This window comes from Limulus polyphemus, unplaced genomic scaffold (genome assembly GCF_000517525.1).
Source record: "Limulus polyphemus unplaced genomic scaffold, Limulus_polyphemus-2.1.2 Scaffold323, whole genome shotgun sequence".
NCBI classification, from domain to species: Eukaryota; Metazoa; Arthropoda; class Merostomata; order Xiphosura; family Limulidae; genus Limulus; species Limulus polyphemus.
Genome location: NW_013665933.1, coordinates 112,913 through 126,934, shown reverse-complemented (window position 1 = coordinate 126,934; position 14,022 = coordinate 112,913). Strand labels below are relative to the sequence as shown.

Below are 14,022 nucleotides of genomic sequence, written 5' to 3'. Positions count from 1 at the left end.
TAAGTAGTCTACATAATGACATTTTTACATGACAAAATATAAACACTGTAATGTGACTGTAAAAAAAATATATTATGTAAGTAGTCTACATAATAGGTATTTTACACGACAAAATATAAACATGTAAAAAAAGATATTATGTAAGTAGTCTACATAATAGGTATTTTACACGACAAAATATAAACACTGTAAAAAATATATTATGTAAGTAGTCTACATAATGACATTTTTACACGACAAAATATAAACACTGTGATGTGAGTGTAAAAAAAAATACATTATGTAAGTAGTCTACATAATGACTTTTTTACACGACAAAATATAAACAGTGTAATGTGAGTGTAAAAAAAATATTATGTAAGTAGTCTACATAATGACATTTCTTGATGCCCTTTAATTTTTCTTACCCTCTGGTATTCCCTGTTAATAGTCTCCATATCATCTTGTCTATCCTCATCCAACGCTATTTCCTGTAGAATATGGAAAGTGTAATTATTTCCAACATAAGAACAATGTTGACTTTTACTTTAGGCTAGCAATAGATGGTAGCTCTGATGTAAGAGTGAATGCGCTTCATGGCTAACATCAGTTTTAGCTTCTGACAGGTTAAAAAAACAAAGATGTTGCTGCTATATTTATTACACAATCTATTATGCTGTATGAACACCACAGTAAGAGATATTATTAAACAAACTGTTTTAATCATCATGAAACCATTCAGTGATTTTAATGAACCTTTTCTAGGTTTACTTCAAAGTATATCTCTTCTATATATAAAAATTCGACATAAATCAGTTCAATAAAAATTAGATTTTACAACCCGAACCCTTGACTGGCGTAGTGTAGTAACAGTGTAAATATTCCATCACACTCAGTCTATCAACCTTAACAGCCAGAGAAAATTAACTTTACAACATATAAAAAGTTAAACAGTTTCATTAAAACCCACTGGTTATAAGCCTGTCCTACATTTCAACACAGTGTAGGATTTTCTTCGGTTATGATTGAAACGTATGGAATGTTTTCAACCATTGGTTGTAACGAAATTGTTTTACTCTTTTGTAGGATAATCAGGAATATGTTTGTTATAATACTAAATATAATTTCATGTCGTAGTTCTTTTACAGTTCTTCTTAATAAGAATGAACACTAAATATATTTTTAACATTATAAATAAACTGTCTCGCCTTTAAATATCACTAATCTATACACAACTTACTCTTTGCTTAGTGAATCTTGTTAATTCGGAGAAGGAAAATATTTTTTCATATAGCTAAAAACATCAATTATTGATGAAAATAAAGTTTCGGGAGAAGAAAGCTTCAAAATTTCATTAAAATTAAGCCCAATACTACCCTTTACACTATCGCTTCCGTCTTAAGAGAGTTTCTGGTTGTTTATTATCAGGCAATTTTACTCGAACCCTGGAGGTGCTCCGTTAAAGTGTCATGCAGAGTCTTTGAATCACAGGTGTCGATATCATGAATTCGCAAATTCCCTTGCGGTCTTTTCTGAAATTAACTGATAAGCCTGTCAGGCTGTGGCGTCAGCCAAAGCAGTTTCTTTTGTGCAGATAAATTTAGAGTATGACGTCATCACCTGGAGTATCTAACTCAATAGGTAAGGTAAGCAAAAAACTAAGTTAAGTAAGAGAACGTGTTTTTCACGCAACAATAGGGAACTGCTAGCATGCAGGGTTAAGAAATCAAATCCGTCTTCTTTTATTAGTGTGCTTTTCTTGTTCTTCCGCCTGTTATTTGGCTATTGTTTAGTTTCCAATCTCGTTTATTTTGCTTCCATTAATCTTAATTTTTGTGAAACAGATCTATAAGCTTCGGTTGTTTACTTTACTTTGAAAGAAAAATCTGTTTGGCTTTTTCAAAACTATTTAGTTGTTATATACGAATTATATTATAAACAAATTGAAAATACTAAACTTAATGTATTTGTACGAATAATCCATATACTGTTATTCATTTTACAAATATTACTAAGTCGTGCGCCAAAAGCACTGTTGGATAGGCATTTAAAAATAATAATAAAAATGACATTAAAGAGGAAGAAGAAATAATAAACCTACAACTCTAGAAATATAAACCAGCTGACATTAAGTAAAAGTATGATTATTATATAATTATAGTGCCTGGTAAAATAAACGAAACTGTTACAAATCTGAAAGAGTTCTGTTGCTAAGTAAGTCAGTTGCTAAAAAAAGAAACATGAAATATTCAGCGATGAGGTTAACTTCCGAAAATTACTTCGGTTATGACGTTGATTTATGTTTCAGGGAAATAAATACACTAAAACAAACATTAAATAGCCAGACATATTTCATAAGGCTACTGAATATTGTCTGCCTAATAAATGCTTCTAAATGTGTTAGTTGCTGTGATTGCACCATATTTGATGACATTTGAAACCGGTTTCTTAACACTTGCGGATTGAAAAAGATAGTTATAATGAAACACAATTCTTTAATGCTTTGAGTATGACGGCGTCATCATCTGTATTATTTAACTCAAGGTTAGTGAGGACTAGACAAAGGTCTTAAACAAGAGGATATGTTTTATGGTGAACGAGGTGAATTGTCATAAGCACACAGGCTAAAACGTCAAATATTGTTTTTATGTGAACTGTCATAAGCACACAGGCTAAAACGTCAAATATTTTTATGTGAACTGCCATAAGCACACAGGCTAAAACGTCAAATATTGTTTTTATGTGAACTGTCATAAGCACACAGGCTAAAACGTCAAATCTTTTTGTTATGTGAACTGTCATAAGCATACAGGCTAAAACGTCAAATATTTTTGTTATGTGAACTGTCATAAGCACACAGGCTAAAACTTAAACTGTTTTTTATTAGAGTGTCTTTGTTAAGTTTACAATCTCATTTACTATGATAATTTGTTACAGAAGGCTTATCATTATCGTTTTACCGCTACTGTTTGGTAAGACGCAATACTATAATATGGTCACCGTTGCTCGAAAACAAGTGACTACAATAATATACTGCTATTGTTGTTTAATAAGACACATTAATTTAATGCTACAATTGTTCTTTAACCAGATACAATAATTAATTATACTTGTATTAAGAACATTATATGTTACGCCTATTATTGTCTCATGACAAGTATAATTAATTATAATAATGCTTCGCCAGCTTGTAAAAGGCGTTCACACCGTAACAAGATACAATAATGAAATGTCGTATTTCTTGTTTGATAGAATATGATAATGCCATTGTTGTTTGATATGACATAAAGTTATATAGCTGCCGTTGTAAGGTATGACGTAAGTTTAGAATACTAGTATTAGCATTTAATTAAAATTTTGCGATGTTTTCATTGTTGTCTAGACTGTCAAGACTGTATAATTGCTGTCGGTGGACTCCATCGTATTTTAAAATACGTTTTCTAAACTATTTATGTAACTAAATACTTGAGAGCGCATGACTTTATTGGTTACAGAATACCTAATAACATATGTGCCGAACAAAAAAACGTAAATAAATATACCATTTTCACGAATTCCGGTTTGGATGTATTTCATTCAGAAAATAAGTCATTTGACCCAATTTTTCTTAGTAATTTCCTTACAATGAATGTTGTGACTGGTACGTAAACCAGTCGGTAATTTGAGGGATAAAAGATACATTATTGCAACACTGCTTTTGTTGCCTAGTTAGGCACAATACTACGATATAATACGTTTTTTACACATTCTTCTGCAACTTTCGGTTTGTTTGTTGTTTAGAATTTCACGCAAAGCTACACGAGAGCTATCTGCGGTAGCCGTCCCTAATTTAGCAGTGAAAGACTAGAGGGAAGGCAGTTAGTTATCACCATCTACCGCCAACTCTTGGGCTACTTTTTTAGTAACAAATAGTGGAACTAATCGCCCCCCATGGCTGAAAGGACGAGCATGTTTGATGGGACGGGGATTCGAGCCTGTGACCCGTAAATTGCGAGACGAGCTCCCTAACCACCGCAGCTTTCGGTGTTCAAACAGCAACGTTTAAAGGATTATATTATATATAGATGCATGAATAGTGATTCAAAAAAGCTGTTCTGTCATCTTCCATCTAAGGTCTCTTGGATATGTGACTTATGGGAGACAAAAGATAGATGTGAAATACTATTTTTACACGACTCTGATTTTGATTCCGAGATAGACTAATTAAGAGGATTGCGTGTAAAGTGGGGTGAGGGACATCTATAGTTTGAGTATCATCACAAATATTAGGTCTATTGGTTGCTTATGTTTGGCCAGTTTTCGGCACTTAAACTGTAACATAATGTAATGGTTAGACAACAAAAACAATGCAAATTTGTATTACAAAACTAACTATATAAATAACTGAAATATTTGATTTGTCTAAAATATATATATCATTATATAAGACTAGATGTACTTGCGCAGAGTCTCCAAAAGTGTTCTGTTTCAAGAGTAAATAAAATCAAAATAAAGAGTAACAAATATTTTTATTTATTTCATTTGAAGTTCATATGTCACGCTGTGTTGTAGCCTACAGAGTGCAAAATTCTTCTCGTGATTCATAGCATGCGCACGTTTTACTGACGTCAAAACAGTACAAATTGCAACGTTAAGCGTCCCTTATGTGGTGTCAATTTAGTGTCTACCGACTGACTGAATGACAGACAACACACTATTGTATAGAGGTGCGAGTGGTTAAATAGGTAACCCCTTTAGGCGGCCTTCGGAGAAATATGCCGCACAATACTAATGCTAAAATATTAGAGTTACAAGTTACAAGAATACTAAATGAAATTAATTAATTTATTTATGTAACACATTATTTAGTAGATCCAGGTGTACAAAATATCAAACAAAGTTCAATTTTGATATCAGATCCAAATGATTTTTTCATTTTTCTTTCTCTCATCGATTAGTGAATTCAAGTAGCGTTAAATAGAACTCGTTGGATGTTGTTGATGTATTCTCTCTTATGGTGATTACTTCGTCGTTCCTCGTTCCTTTCTGTGTCTCAGTTTCATTCTAGACTATGTTATGCTCATTTTCCTGCGAGTACAACCTAAGGCGGAATTATAAATAGTGTAGTTTTTTTTTAATGCGTAAGTGCGTGTTCTTTGTGTTATTTTAGCCGTACATTTTCTAACATACGCCACATGTCAGTCACAGATTTTTGTTGCACCTTTGGATACTTAATATTATTTTAGAATGTTACATAAAATCGATTCGCTTTTGCACTTGTTAAACTTTATAATAATTCTTCTTACTTTTTCTCCTACTTGAGAAGTATAAAAGATAACTGAATCTATCTTAGCCTCAAGTTAATCAGCGCTGCAAATTTTCTCATCTTCAGATGTTAGTATCTTGTTTATTTCCCGTTTTACAGCATGCGAGTATCCAGATAAAACGTATAGTTTTGTATTTCAATATACAGAAGTTTGTTTGAAATTAGATCCTCGAGAAATAATACTTCTGACAAAGACAAAGTTTTTATTTTTCTCCATTTCAAATGTGAACTGTAGAGTACAACTTTAAGCATTCACGAGACACTGAAACTGACAAAGTTCATGACTGTATATATATATATACATATACATGTTCTAGCCTGTCCACACCGAGCTCTACTACTAGTGAGAAAAAAGTGAACTCGAGGTGTGGTTACGATCGATGACAAATAGAGAGAGTGATATATATATATATATATACATATACATGTTCTAGCCTGTCCACACCGAGCTCTACTACTATTGAGAAAAATGAAAAATCGGTGAACCATTCGATATTTTAGAAGAAAAAAAAAGTGGTCTTCCTGCAGAAATTACTGGATTTGCAATATTCAAGTAAATTGACAAGCTTTTTTGACACTGTTATTGGTCCTAGTTGAGAGAAACTTGTTGTTGTTGACAGAGTTTTTAATCACACGGTTTACTTAATGTGAACAGAGAAGCCACATCAAAGCGTGTGTGGCTTGTATCGCGAAAATTAATTTGAACAAATTGTTCAGAGTATTATGCTAGATACTTCAAATTAGTCTTAACTAAGTATTTAGAAGCACCATATGCAAGAATACTGACATATAAGACATAGTTCTGTGCTAAATTTATGGATCTTATGGAGGGCGTGGAGTTGGGCAAGAAATGCATGGCGTGACGAAATAGTTATCAATATTGATCCATTGTTATTTCCTTGGAACTTTTCACTTTCTCAAGATATTTTATTTAAATGTTTAATGTATATATTCAAGGTAATGCGTATTTTAGTATACAGTGTGTCGGTAAGCAGTTCGTTTTTTTATGTCCCCACTGTTTTATCTTTAACATGACAACAGTCGTTCTCTTGTCTGCTAGAGTTGTAATACGATTCTTGCTTTATTTTCTAAATTTAATTCATTGCTTTGTGTGATTTATAGATCAGATTAATTTAATTCATTGCTTTGTGTGATTTATAGATCAGATTAATTTAATTCATTGCTTTTTGTGATTTATAGATCAGATTAATTTAATTCATTGCTTTGTGTGATTTATAGATCAGATTAATTTAATTCATTGCTTTTTGTGATTTATAGATCAGATTAATTTAATTCATTGCTTTGTGTGATTTATAGATCAGATTAATTTTTGATTTATTCTCACGTTTTAATTACGCCTATTTAATTTTATAACGAAACTCATGATGAATGTTTCGTTTAGTTTTTTCACAGCCTCTTGAATTGATGCAATAATAATATTCACTAATGAAGGAAAACACAATTCCGTTGTACTTGGAATCAAAATGGAATTTGTATATACATATTATATAGAACTTGATCTGCTATATAATATTGTGTCATTGACATTATTAACTTGTGACTTGGGTGACGCTAGTAATATGCTATGCATTTATATGCTTCCTTTTGTATATACTTTAATATATGATTATATATTTCCTCATCAAAATTAAAAATGTTAAAGTGTTTGGCCAGTGTAGAATATTGGTTAGTGTACTCGGACTGTGAATATAAAGGTTCATTGCTCGCGTCCCGTTGCCATGAAAACACTATGAGGCCGTGGGTGCATAATAATAGTGAGGTCAAATCCCACTATTCGATCAGACATGACAAGTCGACAGTGGGTGTTGTTGATTATCTGTTTCTTCGATCTTGGCCAAAATGTTTGTAAATTTTGTAACAAATAAGATCATTGTTATTAAGATGGAATACAAATACACTTAGCACTGTCAGACTGAGAAATTAATGTTATATTAAACATCTACATATGTAGTTTGTATAATGAGACAGGTTATATGGACATCATGAACGATTTATTAAAACAGCAAACAATTTTATCAGACACCTGTAGAAAGATGGTTAATTCAGGATTTCACCTATCACAACCAAAACCTTACCAAAACATATCATCAAATTGTTATAAATAGCGTCTGTAACTTTAGATCAGTTCACTTTAAACATTCAGTATTTGGTTGATCCTCCTCGTACTCTAATAACCTCCACAAGGCGACGTGGCATGCTGTCGATGAGGTTATTGATATAATCCACCATGATTTCATCCCAACTTGCCACTAGAAGGTGCTGCAACTCAACTACAGTAGCTGGTTTAGGGTTATGGTTAGCAATGTTCCGACTCAGTTCTGCCAAACAGTTCTCAATGGGATTACAATCTGGAGACTTTGGTGTCCATGAAAATCTTGTAATGTCCTCCTGGTCGAGATAATCTTGTACAATATGCGCACTGTGGACAGTGGCATGGTCATCTTGGAAGACAAAGTTATTGCCAATCATTGCCCAAGTATATTACATAAATATCGTCTCCATATCGTTTGCCTGTAGGAGGAGCCATTGACGTTTCCTTGGAGGATATGAAGAGCAGTTTTCCATCATGATGAATAGCTGCCCAAACATGTACTGCACTATTTCCTATGTGTTCCCTGTGAGAAAGACAGTCTTCCCTCATCCGTTCTCCAGGAAAACGATGAACACGAATCCTGCCATCAGCTCTAACAAACCGGGAACATAACCCATCTGAAAGGATGGCATGTTGCCAGTGTACTAACAATAAGTTTCCATGCTGTCTTGCCTAAATAACATGGTGACGGTAGTGAATTCTGGTTAATATCGGTTTGCAGATAGCCCTACTTGCAAAATAATCTTGTCATCAGCTCTAACAAACCGGGAACATAACCCATCTGAAAGGATGGCATGTTGCCAGTGTACTAACAGTAAGTTTCCATGCTGTCTTGCCTAAATAACATGGTGACGGTAGTGAATTCTGGTTAATATCGGTTTGCAGATAGCCCTACTTGCAAAATAATCTTGTTTGGTCAGTCTCCTATTCACCGTTCTTGTGGATAGTCTGAAATAAATGTGTTCATGCCATTCTTGCTGTAACGTGTTGCAAAACCTCTGATCAACCTGATCAAAACATGGTCATCTCAGGCAGTTCTTTTTGGATATCTACCGGTAAACTTTCCTGGAATAACGTTTCCTGTAGTCCAGGATTCTGGATTCAGTACACTGGGGTACTCTACTGTTCTGGCAATGTCTGTTTGCTTCATACCATTTCTGGACAGTTGAACAATCTGACGCCACGTGACGAGGCATAATTCTTCACCACGTAAAGAGACATTTTCTGAACAAAGCGTTGATCTGTTTCGAAAAAGGTTATACCAAAGTACACCCTTTTATACAAAACAGGTATGTATATGTGTTTTAACGAACAAATGCTCAAAACAATTTATACGGACCAGAATAACAACTCGTACATGGTTGTCTGATCATACGCTACCTTCTCTGCTACTACTCAGACATTTACTCAATAACTACTTCATGCATGTAGTAGACAGTATCATCAATCTAGAACAGTATGCAAACATTTTGGCCAAGACTGTAAATATTTACGTGAAGAGATATTAGAAATATCCTAGAGTTTTTTTTTAATGTTAAAACCTTAAATTCTAGTATAATTAATGGTGTTTTATAAATCACAACACTATAATATTCTTATTATTGTTTAATAAGAAACAAATTATGCTGTAATATTACTAAAGTTGTGATAAACTGTAACTTCTAAAGTACTGTAATATTGCCTTTCTTGTTTTGTATAAACAGTTATTGTATGCCACAACTGTTTAATAAAGCTCACTATTCTATTGCTATTATTGTTTGTTAATAATACTCAGTACTCTAATACCATTATTTATTTAATAATACTCAATACTCTAATAATATTATCGTTGTTTAATACGACTCAGTAATATGATAATATTGTTGTTGTTTAATATTAAGACTAGGTACTATAATGCTATTATCGTTGTTTAATGAAAACGCAGTAATTTAATACTATTATTGTTGTTTAATAACACCCAATGTTCTAATACTATTATCGTTGTTTAATGAAAACGCAGTAATTTAATACTATTATTGTTGTTTAATAACACCCAATGTTCTAATACTATTATCGTTGTTTAATGAAAACGCAGTAATTTAATACTATTATTGTTGTTTAATAACACCCAATGTTCTAATACTATTATTGTTCTTGTTTAATAAAACTCAGTATTCTAATACTATTATTGTTGTTTAATAAGGCACAATACTGCATTGATGCGATGTAGCAATGTATCGTTCGATTACACATATTTTCCTGAAAAGATGTAAAAGCATTAAGTTGCCTAATTAAGAAAACGTTATAAAGACATTTGATGTCAAACGTGATTTTCATCACATTAGTCAGGCCTCACGAACTTCCTTGCTTCGCTGACTTAGACGTTTTCCATCATAGCATTGGGCTTTTGTACCGCATATAAACAGCATTTCAAATACTTTCGGTGTCACATGTCTAATTCAGTTGACCAGTCCTGCTATTAATTTAAGCGAAACGCCTCCTATGTGACACATAGATTTGAAATGATGTTTTTACAAATCAGACTGCTTTTAAAAGCGAAATGAAATAGTTAAAAGTGTGACAAACAGCTGCTGCTAAATGAAATTTTCATCACATTTATTAGACATAATACCGCAACTGTCTCATTGTTATGTGATAAGATTTAAGCAACCATACCATTATTATTATTAAAGATAATCCTGAACACTTCTGAAAACAAAAGTCACATAAAGTATTATCAAACAGCAACACTCACGAGATTACTATAGCTTTACACTGTCACGATAGTTAATCACCTTAATAATGTTAAAACAAAGTTGCGCTTCGTTTAATCTGTTCTAGCACATGCAGAACGGTCGGATTTGTTTATGTTTCCATAGTTATTCAGTCACTGCTTATCAAGTTCTCTTTGTTAGCTGTTAAAAACGTAAAACTAAATAAGTCAGACACACACAGCTCTATACATTTTAAGAAAATTAACTCTCGTTTACCTTCTTAAGAAAAATGGCACACAATGTGTTCTTGACTTTTAAGCAAAAGCAATATTCAAGGACTAATTTATTCTCGCTACTGAGCTACACTATTATTTTACAAAGCTTTATTAAAATTATTTAACACAAACAAACATATCACGGGTAATCACGTTAGCCATACACATACACTATCATGACAGGGAGTTTATATTGTAGACACTTGTTGTGTGAATATATTTTAATCTTTTTTATATTGCACTTATCTTCATCAAAATAAAAAAAAAGCAATCCACTATAAGGCAAGGCATTTTATAGCGAGGGCTAAGTGTTATATTCTTTAAAAGCATAACTTTCAGAGGATTATTTCTATATGGGTGAACCGGCAATGAAGAAATAATACTGTGTCTTGAACTAGTTTACAATGTGTGAATAGCGAATGGTATCTATTGAATTTTAGTGCAAGGAAAACTCCGTAGGAGACGTTTTAACTCTCTTGTTAAGTTAACAATTTTGGAAGAAAAAATTTTAATGTGTGAATAAAATTCATTAACGTTGCAAAATAGATTGAGGAAAAAGATACTTCTAATGTTTAAAGCCACAGATTACCTGTAAATTGAGTTCTAAGCGAAATTCTTCAGCCCACATTTGATATTGACCTCCCAAACAAGACACTCTGGTGAGAAAATCTAGAACCTCTTTGCAACTGGATGTGGAAAAGGTGAAGTCGTGTCTTGTTAATTCAGCCCAGTACTTCAACAGTTGTAGAACAGAACGCTGATCAAGGGGAAGATCCTCTGCTCCTTCAGACTGGGGGCTTTCTGCACTTCGGTTAGCATTAGCTACAAAATAATGATTTTATAATAACTTCATGAAAAGTTGAATCCACGTGGTTTCTAGGCTTAACACAACTATGATCGTAAACTTTAATAAGGATCATAAGATCTCATCAAGTTAATAAATCGCAACCTGTACCTAAACACGGTTCTTAACTTAAACATAACCACAAATCTTACCACTCCATCAGATTCTCATACTAACAAAGTTACAGATAAAAGTAACGGCATAATAACTTATAGCATAACTTAAAAAATTAACGGAAGCAAAAGAACGAAAAATAACACAATTTTGATCACAAAGTTTAACACTAACAGTATTAAAGATAAAAAATAACAAATGCAGACGCCTTTATGGTCACAATGTTTAGCGTTAATAAATCAAGAAAGGTAACACTAGCATGACTACTAATGTTAACATCATTACGTGAATCGTTTGAGGCATTTTACATTATTTTCAAATGCTTTAAGAAAGGATAATTATAATTTTGTGAAATTTCATAGATGATATACATACATGCAATATGCAGAAAAATTGAGCACTGTTAATGAATGCATACGAGAAGTTACACAACGATGCTTGACCATGAAAGGAAATATATACGTCAAGTATAAACTAAGATGCAGTCCGACGATATTGTTTACATTATATATATAAACTGACGCCACTGTAGCAGAGAGAAAGCTACAAGAAAAGTTCATATTAACTTGTTCACAGCTTCCATAAAAGGGATTAGTCGGAACTTTGATGTGATGAAGACGAGGAGAGATACAAGTAAACAGGCCACCGATTCACCGTCTTCGACCATGACCAATTATTGAAGTATTTTTGTTTTTGGTTCCGAGAATTACAATGAGTTTGCAAGAATCATCCAATTAAGTGTCAAATCTATTTGAGGGTTAGATGTGTACACTATTTGGTAAGTCGTAAGAACACTAAAGAAATCTGTGTAAAAATCAATGTTTTTGGGCTAAAAGTCAGTCTCCTGACTCGAAGTAAGGAGCCGTTGGACCTGCCGTTGATTGCCAAGCTGATCCAACTATGCCTGAAACCATGATAAAAGTATCCAACGTTTCCCGCTCAAACCTTATGCACTTGCTACTTCTCTCTTACAATCGAATAACGTAATTAGAACTTGAATGTATGATGAATTAATAAAGTTATGTCTGCACAGATTTCATTCAATGCATTAATCGATTACTAGTAGTGTTGAGTAATTTAATGGATGTCATAGAGAGTTTAATTGAAGAACAGGTGCCGGCTCAAGTTGAAGGAAACAGATTTGATAACAACATGTTTCAAGATACCTTTGGTAATCTCGATGTAGACGATTATCTTAAAATATTGTATTAAAGTGTGTGTGTGTGTGTGTTTTTATCTCAGTCTGCGAGTCAATTCTTTATTCCAACTGTAAACTTCCTTGAGTTAGTGACTTGTGTACTCCACTCATGACTCTATACCTGGATTTAATATAAATCTATTTGTAACTGGATTTAAAGTCGAACTCCAAACGACTAGCCTATACGACCTCCTGTTATATACGGCCACAAAGCGAAAGAACAGAAGGATTAAGAATCTTAAACTTAAAGAACTATAAGTATTAACAGATGTGTGTAATTTTCATTGATTTTTTTACAACTCAGTTACAAAATCAAAAATAGAGTAAAGGTTAATAACACAATATTACTGAATTATTTTAACACTGATTATTTATTATTATTAATTTATTTTTACTAGAATTAATTTTACCTCTCGTTCAGAAGAACTGGCGATCCAGCAAGCTAGTCTTATTGTTCCAGGAGCGGATTAAGCGACCACAGCATCATACGAAGAAGATTTCATTACTAACTCTAAGTTCGGAACTTATGAGCTAAAGTAAAGAAGAATGTAAACTACACTATATCTGCTATATCCAGTGCCAAACGAAGCCTTTTGCTCGGTCCCAGAGCTCATCAGACCGGTTGGAATACGAGAGATATAGGATTGGTTGAGACCCTATTTATATTATTAAACTGCATGAACAATAACTGTTATGTGTGAACTGGATTAAGTTGGCGAAGCATAATTTTGATCAATTTTATACGAGTCATTTACAAATCAGAAATAGGGTAAGAATTAATAACAAACATTACTTATTTATTTTAACCCCAATTATTTACATTAACATCATTATAGCTATAAAAATAAACACCAAAGTATTAGGAAACTGGTGGCTTATTTAGTTATAAACACACACAAAAAGTTGGTTAACACTAAACTGGTTTAATTGATGATATTAATATTATAGCACATATAATTATAAATATTTCTTTGGTTCTTCTGTCTTCGCTTTTATTCGGAAAGTAGATTTACTTGTATTAGTTAACGGAAAAACCATGATACAATGCATTATATTAAAAAAAATGAAAACAATCATGCTTATAAATTAATCTTTGTGGAGAATGATGAGATTCAGAGGTAGTCAACTTATACTAAATAATTTATTTCAAAACGTAAATACTTTTTTTTTGTTGTTGTTGTTAAGCACAAAGCTACAGAATGGGCTGTGCTCTGCTCACCGCAGGTAGCGAAACCCGATTTTTAGCATTTTAAGCCCCCCAGACTTACCGCCGAGCCACCGAGAGGCTACGTAAATAGTACAAAGCATTTATATCAAACTAAATTTTAATTGTCTTCTGGCGCAAAGCTACACAATAGGATATCTTTGCTCTGTCCACCGAGGGAAATCGCACCCAGTCCGCAGGGGGGATACAAAATTTTGGATATTTATCGTAGTTTCTGCCTTCTTAGAAACATGGAGTTAGCAAAAAACAAAATGTTTCAGATAAAGTACACTAGGT

The 14,022-nt window shown here is 32.9% G+C and overlaps 1 protein-coding gene across 1 annotated transcript in view; it reads right to left on the bottom strand.

The window, feature by feature from the left end:
* LOC106457381 (1-phosphatidylinositol 4,5-bisphosphate phosphodiesterase epsilon-1-like) overlaps positions 1–14,022 on the bottom strand; it is a 104,116-nt gene that overhangs the window by 77,535 nt on the left and 12,559 nt on the right. Inside the window, exons 6-7 of the mRNA XM_022383291.1 lie at positions 10,955–11,187; positions 408–470 (exon numbers count right to left, since the gene is read on the bottom strand). Coding sequence (XP_022238999.1) covers positions 408–470; positions 10,955–11,187 — 296 coding nt within the window. The remainder of the gene's footprint in view (positions 1–407; positions 471–10,954; positions 11,188–14,022) is intronic.